The sequence below is a fragment of the Muscardinus avellanarius genome (assembly GCF_963383645.1).
Source record: "Muscardinus avellanarius genome assembly, chromosome: 1".
Lineage (NCBI taxonomy): Eukaryota > Metazoa > Chordata > Mammalia > Rodentia > Gliridae > Muscardinus > Muscardinus avellanarius.
Genome location: NC_137786.1, coordinates 34,749,646 through 34,773,208, shown reverse-complemented (window position 1 = coordinate 34,773,208; position 23,563 = coordinate 34,749,646). Strand labels below are relative to the sequence as shown.

General features: G+C 41.6%; 1 protein-coding gene across 1 annotated transcript in view; it reads left to right on the top strand.

The window, feature by feature from the left end:
- Window positions 1-10,819: 10,819 nt before the first annotated feature.
- The window catches only part of C9 (complement C9), a gene marked incomplete at its 3' end in the record, with an annotated part of 35,302 nt that continues 22,558 nt past the window's right edge, over window positions 10,820-23,563 (top strand). The window contains exons 1-4 of the mRNA XM_080701182.1: window positions 10,820-10,888; window positions 12,114-12,258; window positions 12,833-12,980; window positions 18,348-18,486. Of these exons, the coding sequence (XP_080557308.1) occupies window positions 10,838-10,888; window positions 12,114-12,258; window positions 12,833-12,980; window positions 18,348-18,486 (483 nt within the window). The 5' untranslated portion in view covers window positions 10,820-10,837. The remainder of the gene's footprint in view (window positions 10,889-12,113; window positions 12,259-12,832; window positions 12,981-18,347; window positions 18,487-23,563) is intronic.

Here is a 23,563-nt window from a genome sequence, read left to right as displayed (position 1 = left end):
CCAGATTGCACATTTTTTCATACTTTTTTTTTTTGCAATACTGTGGGTGGAACTACACCCCTCAGCCCTATCATTTTTAGCCCTTTTATTTTTGAAACAGGGTCTTACTGAGTTGTGAAGTGCCTCCTTAAGTAGTTGAGGCTGTCCACAAACCACATTCCTCCAGTCTCTGTTTCCCAAATGCTGGGATTATAAGCATGAGCCACCACACCCAGCCCATACATTTAAAGACCATATATGTTTGTTTGTGTGTGTGTGTGTGTGTGTGTGTGTGCGCGCGCGCACACACACACACTGTTTTGTTTGTTTGTTTGTTGCAGTACTGAGGATAGAACCCAGGGGCATTCTACCTCTGAGCTATACCCCTAGCCCTATTTTTTATTCTTTATTTTGAAACAGGGTCTCACTGAATTGCGAAGGGCCTCACTAAGTAGCTGAGGTTGTCCGTGACCTGCGATCCTCCTGTCTCAGCCTCCCAAATGCTGAGATTACAAGTCTTCAACACCACACCCGGCTTTGTTCTTAATTTTTTCAAAAAGTAGGAGCATTAGACTGGGAGTTAGAAGGCCTGAGAACACTCTGGAACATAGGCTCTGAAGAGAAATTTCTTGGCTTTGAATCCAAACTCTGCCACCGAGTAGCTAAAACCTAGGAAAGATTCTACCTATCCCTGCAGCTCAGTTCCTGGTATTTAATGTGTAATAGCAATAATGGGAGTGATTTCATAGGACACAAACTACACAGTTATAAATGTTAGCAATTGCTATCAAGTTTATTTTAGTTAAACTTATTTCAACAATCTGGAAAATACTCAAACAGCCAATAATAAAAAAAAGTTGGACCTAAAAATACTGAAGATACCCAAAATTTTTATTTTCCCATCCTCCATGATTATAATCTCCTGATATATATATATATATATATATATATATATATATATATATATATATATATACACACACACCACGCCCGGCCTTTTATTCCCATATTTAATACAGATTAACAGATATTTGTTGGCCAAACACGGTCATACATTCATTCATTCATTCACTTAACAGATCAAGTACTGAGTTGATCATGTGGCCAGACCTTGCGCCGGGAGCTCTGGTATCATGCTGAGCACTTTACCAAGGCCCTGCCTGCACTGGGCTTACAATCCACTGATAAATACAAACAAGTAATGGCCATGAGCCTCAGCCGGGTTTTCCCAGGGAAGCCAGCAACGCTGTGGGAGACATGCTCCCAGGAAGCCGGAGAAGTCCACGGAGTGCTGGCCCCACCGAGGCCTGTCTCCCAAATCTCCCTGTATATAAACTCATTCCCGTCAGCACGCAGGCATGTTGTAACACTTCCTTCACACGCGGGCTCAGTGTTCTGCCTTCCTCTACAAGCACTCTCTGGCCTCCAGTCTCATGGTGTGAAATAGCACCTACCTTTCAACCATTCCCACGTTTGTACACATGGTGAAATGCCACTGACACTCTGGAATGCAAGTTCCACCATTTCAGACCATCTACATTCAGCTTCCACAAGGCACAACCTTTCTCTGAGCCCAGTGTCCAGTAATTTAGTCAACATTTCTGCTTGAAAATATCATAGGCATCCCAAACAACATATACAAAGCATGCCCATTGATTGTCCCTTTCCTCTATACCCACTACATCACTATTCACCAAGCTATGCAGATAAAAACCTGGACATCATGCCTGACTCTTCTATTAGTTTCATTCCCACATGCAAACTAACAGCAAATCCTATGAATACTACCTTTATTTTATTTATTGTGGTACTGGTGGTGGAACCCAGGGGCTTTTCTACCTTTGGGCTATACTCCCAGATATTTTTTTGGTGGTACTGGGGGGTGGAACCCAGAGGATATATATATATATATATATATATATATATATATATATATATATATATATATTTCCCCCTAAATAATCTGACCACTTCTCATTATCTCCACTGTGACCAATGTAACCTCAATCACTATCATTTCTTGCCTACATCGATTCTGGTCCACTCCTCTATAATTAATTGTCTACCCAGCAACCAGAGATATCTTTGGAAACATACATTTGTGTATTATTCCCTGCTCTCTAGAGATTACAAGTCCAAGTTGTAATCCCAGTTTGGGGGAAGCTGAGACAGGACTGCAGGTTTGCAGCCAGCCTCAGCTATGTAGTGAAGCCCTCTGTGACTTAGTGAGACTCCATTTCAAAATAAATAGTAAGAAATAGGGCTGGGGGTAGAGCTCAGAGGTAGAATGCCCTGACTTCCATCCCCACTACCACAAAAATAAATAAATAAATAAATAAATAAATAATAAAAATAAAGATTCCTAGCAAGCTCAGAATAAAATCAAACTCCTCCATGAACTACCAGGTAGTGCTGCACCCTGCCTTCTTCTCAGGAGATACCTGTGCTCCCTGCTCAGTCTGCTCCAACACCATGCTTGCTGAGCCTCTAGTGTGCCACCACAGGGCCTTTACACATCCCTTCCACATGGAGCCCTCCTTCCAGAGCTTCCTCTGTGAATTCATCAGGTACCCCACCACATATTACCTTTTTGGTTTGGTTCCTGTTTTTTTTTTTCTTTCTTTTTGCTGTGTATCAAACCATTCCAAAACAGTAGCTGAAAACTAACAGCTGTTTCCTTTGCTCAGGCATCTGGGCTCTGCTGAGCAGTTCTCTTGGGTCTCCTGCATGGCTGTAGTCAGATGGCAGCTGGGGCTATGGTCATTCCCATGGCTTCTTACCTCATGTGTCTGTCATCTGGGTTGGGGAAACTCAAGCAGTGGGAACTGAAACACTGAGTCAGACATTAACACACACGTACACATATGTATTGCTTTTGTGGGCTCATTGGGAAGCACTTAACTAAGACTTGGGAAACCAGGAAATGTCTTGAAAAAAAATGTGTGTCGGACGCTGTTCTTTTGCTATCTTTTCTTCTTGAGGAATTACATGAGTGAAACCAACTGGCAGCCACATGAGTTAAGAATACCGTCCCAGTTAACTCACGTATCCCTTTGAGGGAGTCACGCTGTCTTACACACTTCTTTCATTAGCACTCTCTATAGAGTCTCTGCACAGCCCTGCAGTGGACTCAAGAAAGCTGGCCTCATGCAAGGGGGCGAAGGCTCCCGGCACAGATGTCTTTAGATAAACCAGCAGAACTTGCCTGGCCTTTATAACTAGCCTAAAAACTGCATTGTCACTTCCTCTGCACTCCGCTCATCAGGGGAATCACAACGGCCCAGAGAGCCGCAAGAGAAGGTCACACGTGCCCTGCTTTAGATGGGAGGGTGTCCAGAGTATGTGAACACATGTCTCAAGCCCCAAACCTCTTCTGAAAGAATTCTTTCTCTACTCCACAATGGCATTCTCTGTCTTCTTGCCCTGCTGAGTTTTCCTGCAGGACACCTGTGTCTTAACCGCAGGTTCTATTTTGTGGTTGAGTCGTTTGTTATAGCTCATTCACTAAAACGTAGGCTCCGTGCTGGCCAGGATGTTGTCTGCCTTGTAGTTTCAGCCACTAGAACAAGCACCTCAGCATACCGGCTGTTGTACATTGACTTCTCGGGAGCCCATGAAAGAAACTCTTTGTGTGTGGCGGAGGGTGGGGGTTGTTGAACCAAGTAGCATTCTACCTCTGGGTTATACCTCCAGCCCTTTTTATTTTGGAACAGGGTTCACTAAGTTGTTGAGGTTTTTGCTAAGTTGCTGAGACTGATCCTGTCTTAGCCTCCCAAGTACTGGGATTGCAGTCATGCATCAACACACTCGGCCAAAGCTCTTAAGTAAGAACTGGGAAATCAGAAAACATCCTGAAAAAAAAAATTAGTGTTGGATACCATTCTTATGCTATTTTTTCATCTTGAGGGATTAACATGAATGACACCAACTAGCAGATGCATGGGTTAAGAATGCAATTCCAATAAGTTTATTTCTCCATTCGTGAGAGCCACATTGTCTTAGTTATTGCTTGCTTTCCTGGGGTGTGAGGTGCTGTAGAGGTTTTCTTTCTCTAAAGCTGGAGACTTCCTCAGTGGTAGAAGCACGGGGGCCTGGCGTACATCAATAGCCCTTTCTTTAATGCATTTCTGTCCCAGAGGTAGACCTCCTGCCTCGCTGACGTGCATTGCTTTGATCTAGGAATGTCTTTCAAGCTGAGTCTGAGACACTTGGAGAAATGCCGTACTTGATAAACACATTTTACGTGAGAATTCAGACAGTACTTTACACTTACGCCGAGCCACGTGATAAGCAGGTGGTGAGTGTGGGACATACAAAGTCCTGAGCTCCAAAGATGGTCTGCGGAGTGAGGTAGAGGGACTGAGACGGTGGTGCTGGGCTCAGAGGGGCGAAGACAGAGGCGCTCTTCCAGGTCATTGATCTCCTTTCCTAACATTCATGCAGCGTATTTATTTCAATGACACATCCTTTCTGCATAATCTGTTCATTCCCTCCTAGCAATTCCCCTGAGTTCTGCCTCTTCTGTGCCTCTGGATAAGCAGGCATCTGGTGTCGTGCAGGAAAAACAGGTGGTAATAGAATTCTCATTTATTTTTTTCTCCTCACTTGACAGCATTTAGTTGTAGGCTTAAGATAGCTCCAGGAAAGAATCAGGTTGTCCGATTGATATACTTTACCTGGGGCTGCTACATTAAAATAAATTGCGTTCTTATCAACTTGCTGTATCTAAACGTCTAAAAAGCGTGAGGCTATGACATGCACACATTCTTGAGCAAGCTCTGGCTGCTTAGCTTACCCTAGGAGGGTCTGTGTGGTGAGAAAACAAAATACAGGGGACTGACAAAACTGCACTGAACGAGATATGCAGATTCCAAGCCCAGTAACCGTCCGACTCTGGGTAAGTAGTGCAGTTCTCGAGTTTTAACTTCCCATCAGTAAAATTAATGATACTTAGCAAATTCATTACTCAAATATACAGTAAATTAACTTCTCATTTTATAAGAAAATGAGCTTAGAAAAAGAAAATTTTCTAACGTAAAACTACCAGCTGGGCATGGTGGCGCATGCTTGTAACCCCAGCATTTGGGAGGCTGAGACAGGAGGATCACAGCTTTTTAGTGTGGCCCTTTGCAATTCAGTGAGACCCTGTTTCAAAATAAAGAATTTTTTTAAAAAATAGGGCTAGGGGTGTAGCTCAAAGGTAGAATGCCCCTGGGTTCCATCCCCAATATCATAAAAAAGTAAAATAAGTAAATAAATAAATAAATAAAGTAAAACTACCAGATAAGCCAGACTCTGTGGGCCACTCCAGTAATTCCAGTACTTAGGTGACTGAGACAGGAGGAACACAACTTTGAGGCCAGCCTCAGCAACTTAGTGAGGTCCTGTTTCAAAATAAAATTTTATAAAGGGTGGGGGCATAGCTCAGTGGCAGAAAGCCTCTGCATTAGATCCTCAGTAACACACACACACACACACACACACACACACACACACACACACACACCTAGCAGATGAATATTCTGTATTGCTTAATAAAAAACATTTGTGAACCAGGTGTGGCAGCACACTCTTATAATCCCAGTGCTTGGGAAACTGAGACAGGAGGATCACAAGTTTGTAGCCAGGCTCAGCTATTTAGTGAGGCTCTTCACAATTTAGTGAGACCCTACTTCAAAGAAAAGAATAAAAATAGGCTGGTGGTAGAATGCACCTGGGTATAATCTCCAGTTCCACAAAAATACATACATACATACATACATACATACATACATTTGCAAGTGTAATGGGCTGAACTGTGCCCTATCAAAATTGATACATTCAAATCCTGCCCCTGTATTTCCAAGTCCAGTACCTGCTAATAGAACTGTGTTTACAGCTGGATACTTAAAGAGGTAATTAAGTTAAAAGGAGATCACTAGAATGAGGCTTAATCCAATATGACTGGTGTCCTTACAAGAAGAGGAAATTCAAATGCAGGCACACAGAGAGGAAAAACCATGGTGAAGATTCAGGGAGATGGTCACCTATAAGCCCAGGGTGACCTCAGAAGATGCCAACTCTGCCTTGATCCCAGACTTCTAGTCTCTAGCCTAGTGGGGAAAAGTTAAATTGCTCTTGTCAAAGCTGCTCAATCGGCGATGATTTGATATATTTTTTTACTTTTCAATTAAATTATTTTTTTATTGAAAATGGCATACATTTAGACTGTGCTTGGTGCCCTCTCTCCCCACCCCATTTCCCTCCCCCCTCTCCCAGCAGCGAGTGTCCAGGTTAACCATGCTATATTAATTTTACACATATTTGGGTGTAGCTCCTCGATTAATCAGCCTCAACCTTCTTCCTCTCCTATCCTTCCATTCTAGCTTTGCTGAGGTTTCCCCTCCATTATCTGGAGTCCTTCTGGTATCCCCAATGTTCCCTAGTTTGGGCATATTAGAGAAAATATATGTCCCTTCTCTTTCTGTGCTTTGATATTTTAACAAAAAGATATCTCTGTTGTTTAACCTGTCCAAGCAAAGTAGTACAGCGGCCTCACACTGGAGGGATCTAGAGCCCCGTGTGTTTGTGAGGCGCTTCCCATGGGGTGGGGTAGATGAGAGAATGTGCTGAAACCACAGTCAGGAGGCAAGGGAAGGTCCAGGGCAAAGGCCAATGCTTTGTGCTAGGCCCAAACTGTGAGACAAACCTTTAAAAAAGATCAGGAGCCCCTAGGTTTAAAAAAAAAAAAAAAAAAAAAAAAAAAAAAAGCTGGGAAGGAAGAGAAGAAGTGCAGACAGTCAATGTGGGATCATTTTTAATGCAAAGTGCTTAGGTTACTGCCCAGGGGCCATGCCAGGATCTGGAGCAGGTCTTGTCCCTGTGAGCTGCGGAGCACAGCACCGCTTCTAGGCCCGGCAATGGCTGGGCTCCAAGTTACCCCCAAAAAGGCTGAAACTCACCTCAGAGTATTCTCAGTGGGTTCTACCCATCACGCATGACCCCTCTTCTGTACTGCTTCCTTGGAACCAGCACTCACCGAAGCTGGCCTGAGCGTTAAGCGAAAAAGATAAAAATAATATTGTACCACCGGTCTGTAGGGTGTGTGTGGCTCCTGGAACTGAGGGGGAGTAACCCTTGAGAGAAGCAGAAACAAAATTCTAGTATGGTCATCTAAGTAAATGATGAATAAAAAAAAAAAAGGAACAGATAATTCTGTTCAAGGTAATAGATACTGAAAAGATCTCAGAGATGTTAATAGACAAAGCCTGGGGTAGTTCATGAAACCAGCTATAGCCGAGGTCAGTCAATGGTGGCCTCATGTTGGGGTAATATTGACATAATGAGCACCCACACCTGCTCGAATTCCATCCCTTCAGACAGCCTAGATTTCCACCAGTTGTTGCCAGCTAGTATTTCTCAACAGCATTTGAATATAAGAATCACCTGTGTAGCTTTTAAAAAACAGTGCTGTCAGCCAGGCGCATGACTGTAATCCCAGTAACTTAAGAGGCTGAGAGCGGAGGATCACAGGTTCGCGGCAGCCTCAGCAACTTAGTGAGGCTGTTTCCAAAGGTAAAGAAAAAAAGGGGAGCTAGGGGTGAAGCTTGAGGGCAGAATGCCCCTGGGTTCAATCCTTAGTGCCAAAAAGTATTTTGAAAAGTGTTTGATGAAGCCCATCTTTCGAGAAACTGACTTATTGGTATGAAATGGCAATCCCAACTTTACAACTCCTATGTTTTTAAATCTGGACATCAGGTTATATAACCAGCATTGAGTCTGCTGCTACAGGGCATCAGGGCAGAGATGCCAGCACCTATTGATGAGACCCATCCATCCTGACAGTCTAATTTCCTGGAAATTTCCTAGCAGAGCATTTCCCAGTCATGTGATTCCAGACACACTAATACTAAGAATTTCAGGAAAGCAGATTTGTTTGGAGTCTTGGCAACCTGCATAATACATTTTTAAACCACATTTTTAGAAGATAAAAGTTAATCAGGCTTCCTAATATTTTGAATGAGGTAGGCCAGGGTTAGGCTTACAAGAATAGCATCTCTGGTCTTATAGCCTGCCTTCATGACAAGCAAATCTTGCACAAAACCCATGAAGGTAGTTCACTAGGAGGTCAACCATAGAGAAATACAGGCCTAGTCTGTCCAAGACCACAGGACCAAGGACTTCCTCCCTCTACTCTCACTTGTCATTCACTTGCTTATTTGAGAAAGATTTCCCAGAAACCTATGCTGCAGGCACTTTATATGCAAGCTGAACGATACATAAAAGTTTCCAACCTTACTGGTATTTTTAGCTAGAATGCAACTCCATTCAGTTTGGAGATCATGGTTTTTGTTTGTTTTATTGTCTTGAACACCATTATATCTCCCATGTTCAGCCAATAATAACCACTTAATAAATATTTGATACATGAATAAATGAGTAAATAAATAAATTAACTCCATGAAATAAATTGTTGCAAAGGGGTTTATGATATAGGGGAGAATAAGATGCATAGAAAATTAAATTCCATAAGAGAACCAGGTGTGGTAGTGCATGCCTGTAACCCCAGTACTTGGGAGGTTGAAACCAAAGGATTGCAGGTTAGGATCAGCAGAAGGATCAGCAACTTAGCAAAGCAACTTATGATCCTATTTCAAATAAAAAATAAAGTAGATCTTGGGGTGTATCCCAGAGGTTGAACATCTAGGTGATCAGGGAAGGACTACAACAAAAAATGTGCCCAAAATAAGATCAATTTGGTGAATAGGGAGGAGTACAAAGACTTGAAGACATGAGAAAAAATGGCTCATCTTGAAAATTTAAGTTCAGTATTCTTGGGAAATAGGCAGGAAAAAGTGTGTTGGAGAATTAGGAAGAGGATTGGCCATGTGGTGCTTTCTAGGTCACATGTATTGGTTCCCCTTGCATTTGCAACAAATGACCACAAATGCGGTGAATTAAAACACAGTTTTATCATCTTACAGTTTTGGGAGCCAGAAATCTGAAGTGGGTCTCACTGAGCTAAAATCAAGGGACCCGCAGGGCTGGATTCCTTATTGGAGACTCTAAGGAAAACCCATTTCCTTGTCACGCCCAGATCCTGGAACTGACTGCAACTCTTGACTCCTTGCACCCTTCTTCCATCTTCAGAGCCAGCAGCAGCAGGGGGAGCCCCTTTCCTCTCCTTCAGTTCCTGCTGCCTCATCTAGCTCATCTCTGAGTCAGTCTTCTTTAAAAATTATTATTGGTGCATTCAATTGTAATTCATTGTAATCTCATGATGGTGGGATTCATAGCGATACTTTCAGATATGCACATAACGTTATTTGGTCTATTTCCTTCCCTCCCTTATCCTACTGGTCTCTCTCCTAATTTTTACAGGATCTGTTTTATTTCTCTCTCCAGCTTCCACATACAAGAAAATACCTGTGACCTTTGATTTTCTGAGTCCGGCTGATCTCACTTAGATAATGCTCTCAGGTTCTAACCATTTTCTTGCAAATGCCATGATTTTGCTCTTCTTTATGTCCGAGTAGAACTCTACTGTGTGTATACACCACATTTTCTTTATCCATTCATCTGTTGATAGTTACCTTGTTGGTTCCACAACTTGGATATTGTGAATTGTTCTGCTGTAAACATGGGTATTCATGTATCACTATTGTATTCTGACTTTTCAATTATTTTGGAAAGATTCTTAGGAGCAGTATAGCTGGAACATGTGGTGGTTTCATTCCTTACCTTTTGAGAAACCTCCGTGCTGAGTTCTGCAGAGACCCACTCTTCTTTTAAAAATTTATGTGATTAGATGGTCCCACCCTGAAGCACAGGATAATGTCCTGTTAACCACATCAGCAAAGTATCTTTGCCATGTAAGGTGACATACTGTTTCTCTTCTGTCATTCGATGGGATAATTATCCAAGGTGGTGTTGCAACTGGAAGCGATTCAAGGGAGAAAGGACATGTCAAAGCCAGAAGAGTGTGTCTGGGGGTGAGAGGGGCATCTGTGAGTGCCAAAATACATGATGTTACAGAATGATCAAGAATAGATCCTGAAATGGAGGGTAAAGCAGCAACAGCTTTGGACATCCGTAGAGAACACTGGAACGGGAAAGCCTGCTTTACAAGGTGCTGACTGCAGGAATGCTGGCCTGGTTGGCTTCAATTTGTAAGAGAAGCAAGCAACCCAAGGCTCTGCCAGACTCTCAGGGGAGGAGAGGTGTACAAAGAAAGTGCACCAAGAGCCGGGCGTGGTGGCGCACACTTGTAATCCCAGCATTTGGGAGGCTGAGACCTGGAGGATAGCGGTTCGCAGTCAGCCTTAGCTACTTAGTGAGGCCCTCTGCAACTCAGTGAGACCTGAGTTTATTTATTTCAAAATAAAGAATAAAAAATAGGGCAGGGGGTGTAGCTCGGAGGTTAAATGCCCCTGGGTTCCATACCTAGACCTGCAAAAAAAAAAAAAAAAAAAAAAGAAAGTGCACCAAGATTGCCAAGATTGCTAGCTTCCAGAGTGCAGTTTTTAGTTGGAAATATAAGAATAAACAGTGTAAAACATCTGCTGGGACCTCTTGCTAGTTTTTCTCGTCCCCACTGTTATTGTTAGATTGAAAGTTAAATTGCAGTACAGTACAAGATTTATAAGAGATAGTTGAAAATGCAAAACAGTATGTGATCGGGTGTCAGTGGGAAATATCGTGAAAGGGTCAGTAGAATGGGTTGGAAGTGGGAAAAGTAGTAAATATATTAAACTGGCTTGTGAAAACTTCTTACAATAGGCACACATAATGGTCATTATTAATTGGTATGTTTTATTTTCACAGTTATGGTCAAGAGCCAATGCAAAAAGATGTCTCTCCATCGCCCATAGACTGTAGAATGAGCCCCTGGAGTCAGTGGTCACAATGTGATCCTTGCCTTGAACAAATGGTAAGTACTCATCTCCAGCTCCCTGGCCTCCACAAAGGGAAACTGCATTGCTGACATCTCCAGGCCAGTGGTTATGAGGTAGGGAGTCTCCAAACTAAGTTCCAAATCAGCAAGAGACATAATCATCCCTGTGTATGTGGCTGACCTTGCCAGGAAATCTGAATGTCTTACAGTATACTGAGTGTCCTCAGATCATCTTTCATACAAGAGACTACAAAACTTAGAATGCAAGCCAGGTGTGGTGGTACGCACTTGTAATCCCCACATTTGGGAGGCAGAGACAGGAGGATCGTGGAGGTTTGAAGCCAGCCTTGCTGGCTTAAAAGACCCAGTTTCCAAATAAAAGTATAAAAAATAGGTGTCTGGGAGTGTAGCCCGGAGGTAGAAGGATTTCCAGGAACCCTAGTACCACATACACACAAAAAACCTAGAATGCAAAGTGTTACTTCAAGTAATAACTACTTCTAAATTGAGCATGGTGGGGCAAGCCTATAATCCCAGTATGTAGAAGGCTGAGACAAGAGGATCGCAGGTTCAAAGTCAGCTTTAACAATTTAGGTAGGCCTTCAGTAACTTAGCAAGGTCATATTTCTAAAACAAGCAAATAAATAAATAAATAAATAAATAAATAAATAAATAGACTGGGGGTAAAGTTTAGCGGTTCAATTCCCAGTACCAATAAATAATAAATAAATAAATACCACTGCTTCTCTCTTAAAACCATTGACACACTTGGGTTGGGGAGGCTACAGCAGTATGGATGCTGCTTTAAATTATAATCATTGAATGTAGCTGCTCCATTAATCAACTTCAGCCTTCTTCCGCTCATCCACCTGGACACTCATTGTTGGGAGTGGGGGAAGGACAGGGCACCAAGCATAGTCTGAATGTATTCCATCTTCAATATGATCCACATAAAAAAAAGAGTAAAGAAAAACAATAAAGAACTAAATGTCCAAGAATAGGGTACACAAGACAATGGAATACTAATCAGCCCTTAAAGTACTAAGTAAATCAAGTTGCAATTCTTCATTATATAGTATTATGCATCTGCACATATAAAAGGATATATATGTTTGTATTATATGGAAATTTTCTGGAAGGATATTTAGGAAACTATTCATAAGAATTAACTTAGGGGAATAAGATTGGGATAATCTTAAAAAATAAATCATCATCATTTTTGGCCTTAGAAAAATCTAACCTTTCCACTGGTTTTATGCAGTTTCGTTCAAGGAGCATTGAGGTCTTTGGACAGTTTAATGGAAAGAGCTGCATTGATGCTCTGGGAGACAGACGACAGTGCGTGCCCACGGAGGCTTGCGAGGAGCGCCAGGAGGACTGTGGGAAGGACTTTCAGTGTGGCACAGGTAATCCTTGCACTCCAGTTGTTCAGTGTGGGGTTCTCTGTGCACTCAGGAGTTGAGAGGAAGTAAGCATGACTTAGACACATTTCTAAGTACGAAAGTTTCCCCAGCCGGGTGTGGTGGCACATGTCTGTAATCCCAGTACGTTGGAGGCTGAGACAGAAGGTTCAAGGATGGACTCAGCAAGTAGTGAGACTCAAATCAACATAGAGAGACTCTATTTTAAAAAACTGAAAAATAAAATAGGGCCGTGGATATAGCTTATAAATAGAATGCGCCTGGGTTCAATCCCCAGTACCAAGAGAAAGAGATGAAAGGAAGGAAGGAAGGAAGGAGAAGGAAAAGGGAAGGGAAAGGAAAGGAGGAAGGAAGGAAGGAAGGAAGGAAGGAAGGAAGGAAGGAGAGGGAAAAGGAAGGAAGAAAAGGAAAGAAAAAAAGAAAGAAGAAAGGAAGGAAGGAAGGAAGGAAGGAAGGAAGAAAGAAAGAAAGAGAATCAGTCCCAAGCAAGGGCTATCAATGTGTTCTGTACAAAGAATTTAACACATCTGATACCGAGTCTTTCTGATTTTGATTGCAGGCAGATGCATCAAGAGGCGACTTTTGTGTAACGGTGACAATGACTGCGGGGACTTTTCAGACGAGGATGACTGTGACAGTGACCCACGCCCCCCCTGCCGAGACCGAGTGGTAGAAGAGTCTGAGCTGGCGCGAACAGCAGGCTATGGGTGTGTATTTCACTTGAATTTTTCCAGATGAAAATGCTTTCCAGCTCCCTCACTGTGATAGAGAGGTAGGATGCTATGTAGAAAGGGCACAGCTGGTGCAGCCTTTGGGTCTGTATTCTTTCTGAATTATATTTGAGCCTGAAAAATTGCTGAATAGGTACCTCAAGATACTTTGGTTAAAATGCATGGCCTCCGTGGGGGTCTGTAGAATGGGCTAGGAGGCAGGCATGCTACTTCCCAGTACAGAAGGAAATGAAATAGGAACATCAGGAAGATCCCAGAATTGAATGGCCAGAAATAGGTCTGGCGTTTCAATCAGAACATTTGATTTCTCCCTAAGGTTGTCTTCCATTGAAACTTTTCCTGGATCAATACCTGATTAGAAACTTTTAAGAGGTTCCAGCATTCTGGAGTTGAGCCAGGAAGAATGGGATCAGAGAAACTAGTTCTGATGTCCTAGAATAGTGGTGCTGAGATTCTGGTTTTAATAGAGAGCTAATGGGACACTCATTTCCCATACAAAACATTGGGACTGTAGGCTCTTAAGCGATGCCTTGGAATCTAGAAATCGGGAATATATACCAATAAAAACTGTTCTGCAGATATTTGTGCTCCAGAAATTGGGAAATGGTATAAGCCTGAGATTCCGTTCTGTTCCATATAGTCAGAAGGCATCCCAGTAATACATCCCAATGCATACTCTCCATCGGTTGTTCTGAGCTATGAGAAGCTGTTGCTGATAAAAACACACTTGTTCTCTACCCAGCAGGGTGGGAATTTCCTTCCTTCCATCTCTCCTTCCTCCCTTCCTTCCTTCCTTCCTTCCTTTGTACTGGGAATTGAACCTAGGAACATTCTGCCTCTGAGCCAGCAACCAACTACAGCATTTTTGCATTTTATGTTTTGAAATTGGGTCTTGCTAGGTTGCTGAAAATCTCGTTATGTTTCTGAGGCTGGTATCAAACCAGCGATTCTCCTGTCTCAGCCTCCCAAGTACTGAAATTATAGGCTTGCTCCACCACATCCAGATGTGGCTGCGGGTGGGGATGTGAATGAAGTGGATTGTCCTGCTCCTGTAGTTCAGAGCCCCTCATAGTAAATGGCAGTAGATGGTAGTTCATTGTCCAAAGCTTATAACCAGATGGCTGCATGTCTGAGCGAGCTCAACTCTTTCTGCTGCTCTTCTCAGGGAGACATTGTGAATTCATGGTGAAAGCCCATTATTATTTTATTTTGCTTTTTGGGATCCAAGAAACAGTTTTCTCTCCAATCGTAACAAACAAACCAAAAAAAAAAAAAAAAAAAAAAAAAAGCTTGAAATCAGGCAAATTACATGTGTTATTTATTCTCACCTAGAGAAAATTGTTTGTCTTATAGGGAAGGAATATAGAAAATTTGGCCCATTTAGTTAAAAAATTATTCATAATCTATAGAATTTCATAATGAGGTATCTCAGAGAGCTAGCAAAGAACCCTTAAATACCTCCTGCTTCCACCACAGTCAGGGCTTGTGCTGGGGACAGCACAAGAGTGGCCTTTCAAGGCTGGACCATGGGAAAGCTCAGCTACAGAGGTAGAAACTGAGGTGGACCTGGCAGAATCAGTCCATTGACATTCTTCTTACTAAATTCTCCATTACTATGAGCAAAAACCTGTAACAGATTTAGTCTTCATGAGATCTATTGTTCTAGGACAGCTTTCATTTGCATAATACTTTGAAGTTTTCAAAATCTCTTTTTATATTCCATCTCTATAGATTTTCATAATAATCCTGTGTGATTGGGAGGAGAGGTGTTATGTTCATTTTACAAATACAAACTAAGTGAAATAATTGAGGCCAGTTGGTTAGTTTGTAGTGGAACTAAAACCCAAGTTACTCTGACTCATATAAAACTATTATTTCACCATGCCACCTACCCTCTATTTCTGTAACACCCACCCCACCTACAAAATTTCCCCCATATCACTACAAAGCCTAAGTCAACACCTTTTCTGCAAAGTGAAATTAATCTTTAAAAAATGAAACTTCTAGCTGGATATAGCGGCACACACTTCTAACCCCACTACTTTGGAGGCCAAAGCGGGAAGAATTCCGGGTTCCAGGCCAGGCTCCGTAACTCAGCCAGACCTTTAGCAACTTAGCAAGGTTGTGTTTCATACTGAAAAATAAAAAACGCCAGGGGTAGCTGGGCGTGGTGGTGCACACCTGTAATCCCAGCACTTGGGAGGCTGAGACAGGAGGATCGCACAGGTTCGAAGCCAGCCTCAGCTACTGAGTGAGGCTCTCAGCAACTTAGTGAGACCCTGTTTCCAAATAAAATATAAAATAGGTCTAGGGGTATAGACCAAAGGTAGAAAGCCCCTGGGTTCCACCCCCAGAAAAAAAATAGGCAAGGGGTATAGCTCGGAGGTAAAATGTCACTGGTTCAACTGCCAGTAGGGAAGGCAGGAAGGGAGGAAGAAGGGAATGAAGGAAGTTGGAAGGAAGGAAGGCTCTTAAGTAGTTACTTATTACTCAAGTATTAGAATCAAGAATAAAGTAAAGTCATACAAACCAGTAATTAACATTTAAGAATGTCAGTTACTTGAAATGAACATTAAATTAACTTGAAATTAACATTCTTACTTGAAACTTGAAATAAGTTTCAAGACAAAGATTCTTCAATAGAACTAATATTAAATATTTACTTACTATAAATCTCCATTCTTATGCAGAGCTATGAACTCTGAGAACTAGAAGTAATGGGAGTCAACACCCTGATCATTACAGCAACATACTTATAATCCTCTTCTACACAATTCAGTCCAGAAAACCTTAACCAATCCTACCTGCAGGCACATGCAATTAGACTCTGTTACACAGGGAAGTAATAAGCACTTGATATAATGAATTCATGCTTCATTTGAAGGACTCTCTCACTTAAATTATTATGCCAGAGGAATTCGGTTATATCACAAATGTATCAGCCTCTTGTCCCACAGGCCCCTAAGATACTCCAGAAGGGTTTAGGGAACTTCTCCAACCCATCTTGCATTCATTGAGAAAACACAAATCCAAACCAGCTGCAAATGACAGACAATATCCACAGCATTGCTTTTTTGTGATCTAAGCACAACAGCACTTCTGTGAAGGAGCAAGAGGTCTCCTCAATTTACCTGGTGAACTGGAACTGCCTGGGGCTCTCCATGCAAATGTGAAAACAGGCATCACTAAGTGTTGCCAAATAACACAATTACACACATACAAACACACACACACACATATATACATGTATATATATGTGTGTGTGTGTAGAAAGCCATATATATATATATAATTTTCCCAGGTGATGACTTCCTATTCCTGAGAAGTTTTCATGTTTGTTGGCAGGAAAAAGAAATTGGCTCATTCTAAACTAGGCTGGCTGTCTCTGTATTAGTGGAATCAAGTCAAAAGGTTTTGAAACATTCCTTATTTAGCTCTGCTTCAGACTGATTATCTACTTTATTGTAACTTTCCAAAGGGATCCAGACAACTGGTTCATTGGCTGTTCTATAAAATGACCTTCAAGGTAGGGCGTGCATACCATATTAGGGGTACACAAAAACTCTCCAAGGGGAAGACAGGTAAGTTTTAAGGTAATGTTTCCTGAGCTGTTTCTTATTTAACCAATCTACCTAATAGTAAATCCTCAACTTCCCTATGTACATTTTTTTCACAAAATTGATAAGGCAGATGACTTGGCCAATCGAGTTATCAAATCCTTGCTTCTTTCTTGCCTCTTACTTTACAAAGGCAGAGTACACTTCTCACTCATCTCACATTTTACTATCAGGTTGGAAAAAATCAAGATCCAACTCTAAATTATGGTACTCAACTGGATTTTAATACTTAGAAAATTAAATGATCAGGCTCTGAAATGGTTCACCAGTGGCTAAAGCAGGTCATGTGGCTAAGCACAGAACCAGTGACGATGGTAATAAACTTTGCCCATGACAATGTCAGGCAAGAAGATAGGGATGGGTAAAAATCTTGGGCTAAGAAGTGAACCTAGCATGAGGTATATAAAAGACATCCAAGAAAGTAAACCAGCTATAGAATTTCTTTTCTTTCTCTTATTCAAGTTAACAGGTCTAATTTGGGGCCCTATATTAGAACTTAGGGCCCTAACACTTGAAGTGAAAGGTATTTTTGGTGGCACAGACACAGAGAAATGGCCGACTTAATCTGTATGACAACCTTGAGAAGACATTCACATCAGCTCCTGTCTCACATGAAAATTGGGCCACAATGTTTGTTTTCTTTGTAGATTCAAATCTATAAATAATGTGCCTTTACGTAAAGGTATATTTAAATAATCCACTGGCAATAAGATACTTTTGACTGTTTTTCTGGCGTTAGCAATGAGTTTACAGTCAGCCATCCATACTCTTTGGCAAATTGCTCTTGAAACCAATATTCAGTTATCATCCAGCTCATTGGAGTCAGGAATGTGGTCAGGAACAATGGACACATTTATGCTTTTGAGCTAAGGTAACTTTAAAGTGTGAAGATCAAACATCAGATAATTTGCCCTCCTTGGTTTGGGGCCATTTATTCCAAATATAGCCCAGACAGCAGTGACTGTGGTCCTCCAGTTAACATGGGTGTACTTCACAAAGAACTACTTCGTGTGCATATATTGCTTTTAATCCTGCTAATCAAACCACATTTTTTAAAGCCAGATGTGATTCCTATTTATAAATTAAAACTTTCCAAGTCAAAATATTTTGCTAGATGGAAAAAAAATAAAACTGTTGTGAAGCCTTGCTGGGATTCTGAAAATTTTGTGTTCATCTTGGAAAGTATAATAGGAATGATATAAGCCTGGAAGGAGGTTCTTGACAGGCAATGAGACAGCTGGAGGGAAAGGCTTAAGTTTAAAGAGAACACAGAGAGATAAAGAGCCCCAATGTTGATTCACAGATGAAAAATTACATGCATATATTATATTGCCCCCCTGAGATGCTCCGTCCTCAAATAATTTGAAAGTTGGTATTACGGCATCAGTTCTTGGTTCACTAAGGGAGGTTAAGTAAGAGTTACAGCAGTGGAGTTAAGACTCCAGGAGCCAGATGGTCCCATGTGCCCTACTTATTGCATTTCTTTCTTTGTGCTCTAAACAGTGCCCTAGTTGCCGATGAATTTATAAGCCCCTCCTAAGTTATGCTCTCTGCCAGAGACGCTGAGCCAAGGTGAACAGGCTCTTGGATCTGTTCCTGGTTATACTACACACATATTGGGTGACAGTGACATGCACCGAGGCTGTCTCACTTTCCCTGGCCACAGAGGGCTGTCTTGCATTAGCCGTGGTATTTCCACACCTGACGCTGCTCTGTTTATTCTCAGGATCAACATTTTAGGGATGGATCCCCTAAGCACACCTTTTGACAACGAATTCTACAACGGACTCTGTGACCGGGTTTGGGATGGAAACACTTTGAAATACTACCGGAGACCCTGGAACGTGGCCTCTTTGGCCTATGAAGTAAGTCTCCTCAGGAGAAACATCGTCCAGTGTTTGGCTGAAAGTTCCTGCAATAAATTTAATGCTAGATGTGCTGAGCAATTCAATAGAGTAAGAATTTAATGTGAACATGAGACTCAAAGAATAGGAGATAAAGATTGTATCTCATTAGAAACACACAGTGGTGTACAGTCAATCCTCGGTACCATTCACCTAGTGGTACCTTAGACTCCCTGAAAAGAATCATCTAAGGTTCTGAGATGACAAAATATTAGGTTCATGCTGATTTATTTAATGATCACACTACTTCATGATATTCAAGTTCCTTCTTCTCTCTTTGTTTTTAAATTGTACTGGGGTTTCTGGAAACCCTCCTACCTCTGGGCTACACTCCCAGAGCTATTTTATATTTTTATTTGGAAACAGGGTCTCTTAAGCCAGCGCGGCTGGCTTTGAACCTGCGCGATCCTCCTGTCTCTGCCTCCCAAGTGTGGGATTACAAGCGTGCGCCACCACGCCCAGCCTTTCTTCTCTTTTTTGACCTCACCTCTGCAATGGAAACCCATTTTGCCTGTATTTCCCTTCAATATTCCCCTCTGTCGAGAATGTTTGACTAATGCGAGCAACTGTTTTCACCACCCAAGCCTCTCCACTTCTTGTGACACACACACTAAAGTGATTTTGGGTCCATGTAATTGCCATCCTAAATTTATTGCCTTCCTTAAAGTCACCTAATTCCCTAATTTTCTAGAACTATTCATGAATTGTACCTACTTCCCCTATTCAAAGTGCTAATATTCTCCAACCTTCGAGATGTATTCTTTGGTCCAAGTGATGTAGAGCAATAATAAGCTGACTCTGAACCAGAGTAAATCTGTTTCTAGAAATGATGCCATTAGGGAAGGAATATCCATAATTTCCACTTAATTCAGTTATGAGAAGGCTCTTACTGTTTCTTTCAGTCAGTATTCTCACTGCTGTGATTGAAAACTACACACACACACACACACACACACACACACACACACACTTAGAACAAGGAAGATTTATTTGCTTACAGATTTAGAAATTTCTGTGTGTGTACATGTGTGTGCCTGTGTGTGCATGCATATGTGTATTTATTTGATTTTTACACTGGCTGCCAGGCAGGAGCCAGGGTGATAGATCCTTAGGGCATGATGGTGGGGGTTGAGAGGAAACAATAGGTCAGAGAAAGAGGGTCAAAGCCAGAAGCTACAGCTCTATCGGGGACCAGGATGCAGACGTGCACATGCACGTGCGTGTGCGCGCACGCGCGCACACACACACGCACACACATTGCACATGCTGCACTTGGCTATGCCCCCATGTACCCACCACACCCCCAGGAACCCACCTCCAAGGATGGATGCCTCCTGAGCATTAGGTCCAGGAGACATTTTACACCCAAACGATAACATTGCTGATGTCAGTCCCACCAATTTGTAAAACATGTGTATAAATTTTAAGTAAGTGTAATCAATACACTTTTTTAAAACACTATTATAAATCTTGTATTTTAAGGGTGTGTGTGTGTGTGTGTGTGTGTGTGTGTGTGTGTGTGTGTTTTACTGGGGAGTGAACCCAGGGACTTTCTACCTCCAAGTTACACTCTCAGCCCTATTTTATTTTTATTTTGAAACAGAGTCTTGCTAGGTTGATGAGGGTCTCACTACTTGCTGAGTCTGTCCTCAAATCTGCAACCCTCCCAAGTACTGGGATTATATGTGTGTGTCACCAGCCAAGCTCAATATACTCTTTTTTTTTAAAAAAAAGACATTATAACTTAATATCTACTCATTGAAGCCTGAAGATAAAGCCTATTCTTCCCTGGATGGTAGACTTCAATGTCTGGGCAATTTGATGGACATTTTTTTCAAAAGCGACCAAGTTGCTTGTACCTATATGTCCAGAATAAAAATGGTTTCCCACAAATCCAAAGGAACCTTTGGGGTTGTTGACCTTTCCTCATAGTGCCATATCTACTTCTTTCAAGCACAAAAATTTCTGAGGGAAAGATAATAATCTGTCAAAAAAAGGACTACTTGTGTTTTACCTTCTTAAATAGGATATAGCAAACACTATAATCTTAGCCATTGCTAATGGAATAAAAGTTATTCTTATGTTCTTTTAATTTAAATTTCGTTCTCAGATCTTTATTTTATAGTTTCTGTCTTTACCACTGTGACCAGCCTCTTAGGTTCTTTATAAATATAATTTATTGACACAATGGTAAAGACTGAGGGTTAGGACTGATCTCAAATCTACATTACTAAAATAAACATGCTGTTTCCCCTTATACACAACTCTGAGAACACATGTGCTTAAGCATTTCAGAATGTTTTGAATTAAAATCCAGAGTGTATTGTAAAGGGGGCGTGGTGCCTGGTGTGGTGGTGCATTCCTATAATCCCAGCTATTTGGGAGGCTGAGGCAAGAGGATTATAAGTTTGAGGTTATTCTTGCCAACTTGGTGAGAGAGACCCTGTCTTAAAGTTAAAATTTAATAGGGCTGGTATGTAGCTCAGTAGGAGCGTGTTTGCCCAGCATACATGGGGCCCTGGGTTTAATTCCCAATACCATAAAAAAAAAGTGTGTGTGAGGGGAATGTGGTTCTTGCCCTGTGTACTACTTACACACACCCCAGGGGCATTTGGAGCAGCATCCCATAATCAAGCACATTAATATTTCTGTGGTAAGACCATGTCCACACAAAAGTGGGAGAAATGAAGACTATGAATGACTTCTCCTTAGTTCACTAGTTCAGGTCAGAATAATGCCTCCAAATGAGTTTTGTCATCAGACTTATAAAATAGCACCTAGAAATATGGACTTGAATGTTCATTTGATGCCACCCAAGGAGGAGACTTTGGAGTTGAGCAGGGGCTCCCTGAAGCTCTGAGTCTTCCCCTTGGTGCTACCACTCCCGGTGGTCCCCTTATAAAATCATATATGCTCTTGGAAAATATAGTGCCAATCTTGTTAAAACTGTACATAAAGGAACATAAATTTACTTGAGAGGAAATCTTTATTTTAACTTCTTAGGATTTTTCCCTCACTTTCAGATACTCGATGAACTGTGTTACCTCTCTTCTCAGATGTATCAGGATATTAACCTAAGTGAGCATATTATATTTCATTTTAGCCCATTATAAATACCAAATAAATATATATAGAGAGAGTAGGTGTTCACAAATTTTTACTAGATAAAATATTTTAGATCCATGTGTGCTTCAGAAGAATGTTTATTCTCTTGCTGTTGGATGGAATTTTATGTGTATGTCTGTTGAGATTAATTTGTTCTAAAGCTCAACTACAGTCTTTCTTAATTTTCTACCTGGATAACTTGTCCATTGTTTAAAGTGGGGTTCATATTGGTTCTATCATGCTGACTTGATGCTGGGATGTGGCCAGTTGCTTTGTCCATAGGTGAAGCCTGAAGTCTGGGGTCTGTAGGGGCCAGCTTTGCACTGGGTTGAGCCTGAAATCTAGGACTGTGCAACCCATCCTGGCACTCAGCCCGTCTAAAGCTTAGGGTTGCCCTGGGTCCAGAGTCTGTGGGGGCTGGTCTAGAACCTAGGGCCATTGCGGCTAATCTGGCACTGGATGGGCCTAAATTCTGTATCCATGGGAGTTAGCCTAGTGTTGGGATAAGCCTGGAGACCATAGCTAGAGAGAAAGGCCTGGAATTAAGGCATACTGGATCCAAAGTCAGTAGGGGCTAGCCTGAAGCTGAGTTCCTTGGATGGTACCTTTGCACTGGAGAAAGCCTAAGACATGAATCCAAAGACTTTACCTTATAGTCTGGGGGTTTGAGGGATTACCTCACACTGGAGGCTGGGTTCACAGGGTCAGGCCTGGGTCCTGGGGCTGTGAGGAGCCACTTCAGGGCCTGGAGCCATGGGTCTGTCCTGGCACTGGAGTGGGCTGAAGAATCAGTTCACAGTTACTGACCAAGGATCTGAGGCCAAGGGGATCTGCCTGGTGCTGCAGCTTTCTGGAGTCCAAGGCACAGTCCAATGCTCATTTCACTCTCCTCCCACATGAAGGCTATTTCTCTTTACTGTGTGTTCACTGGGGTTGAGGGAGAGATCCCTGGGGTAATGTGAAACCATCCTTCCTACTCTACTCCATGCATATTTTCTTATTTCTGTGCTATACCATAGTACTGTAATTTTTCATTTGGTTTCTACAACTCTTGAGAATATAATTGGGGGGGGGGATAGTTGTTGAAATTGGCATTTTGTAAGAGAATAAGCACTGTAAAGCCTTATTCTACCATCTTGCCAAAGCCACTCTTGTGTGCATCTCCACATAAAATACTTTTAACAGAACTTGGCATAAGTGTTCAATAGTTCATTATTAGCTATTATTGCCTCTGCATATTAAATACTTGTTATCAAGTACCTCCTATTGACAAGCATTTTGCTAAGAGCTGAGTCTATACAGGTGAATGGATAAGATAGACTCTAATTTCACAGAAGTTATCATCTGAAGGTCTATTTAATAACAATTATAGAGAAATGGTTTTCATACATTTCATTTTAAAAAAGGACCCATGTTCATAGCAGCACAATTCATAATTGCCAAAATATGGAACCAACCTAGGTCTCCAATCAACAGATGAATGGATTGCAAAACTATGGAAAATACACACATGGAATTCTACTCTGCAATAAAGAAGAGCAAAATCATGGAAAAATGGAAATACTTGGAGAACATTATGTTAAGTGAGATCAATCAAGCACAGAAAGAGAAGTGACAGATGTTTTCTCTAATATGCCCAAACTAGGGAGCATTGGGGATACCAGAGGGACTCCAGATAATGGAGGGGAAACCTCAGCAAAGCCAGAAAGGAAGGGTAGGAGAGGAAGAAGGCTGAGGTTGATTAATGGAGGAGCTACATTTGAATATGTGTAAAAATATGAATATAGCATATTTAACCGGACACTCATTGTTCGGGGGAGGGGAAGTGGGGGAGGAGCGCACCAAGTACTATGTGAATGTATGCCATTGTCATTATGAGCTACATTATGTGAAACTATAGTGTACCAATAAAATATTAAAAATAAAAATTAAA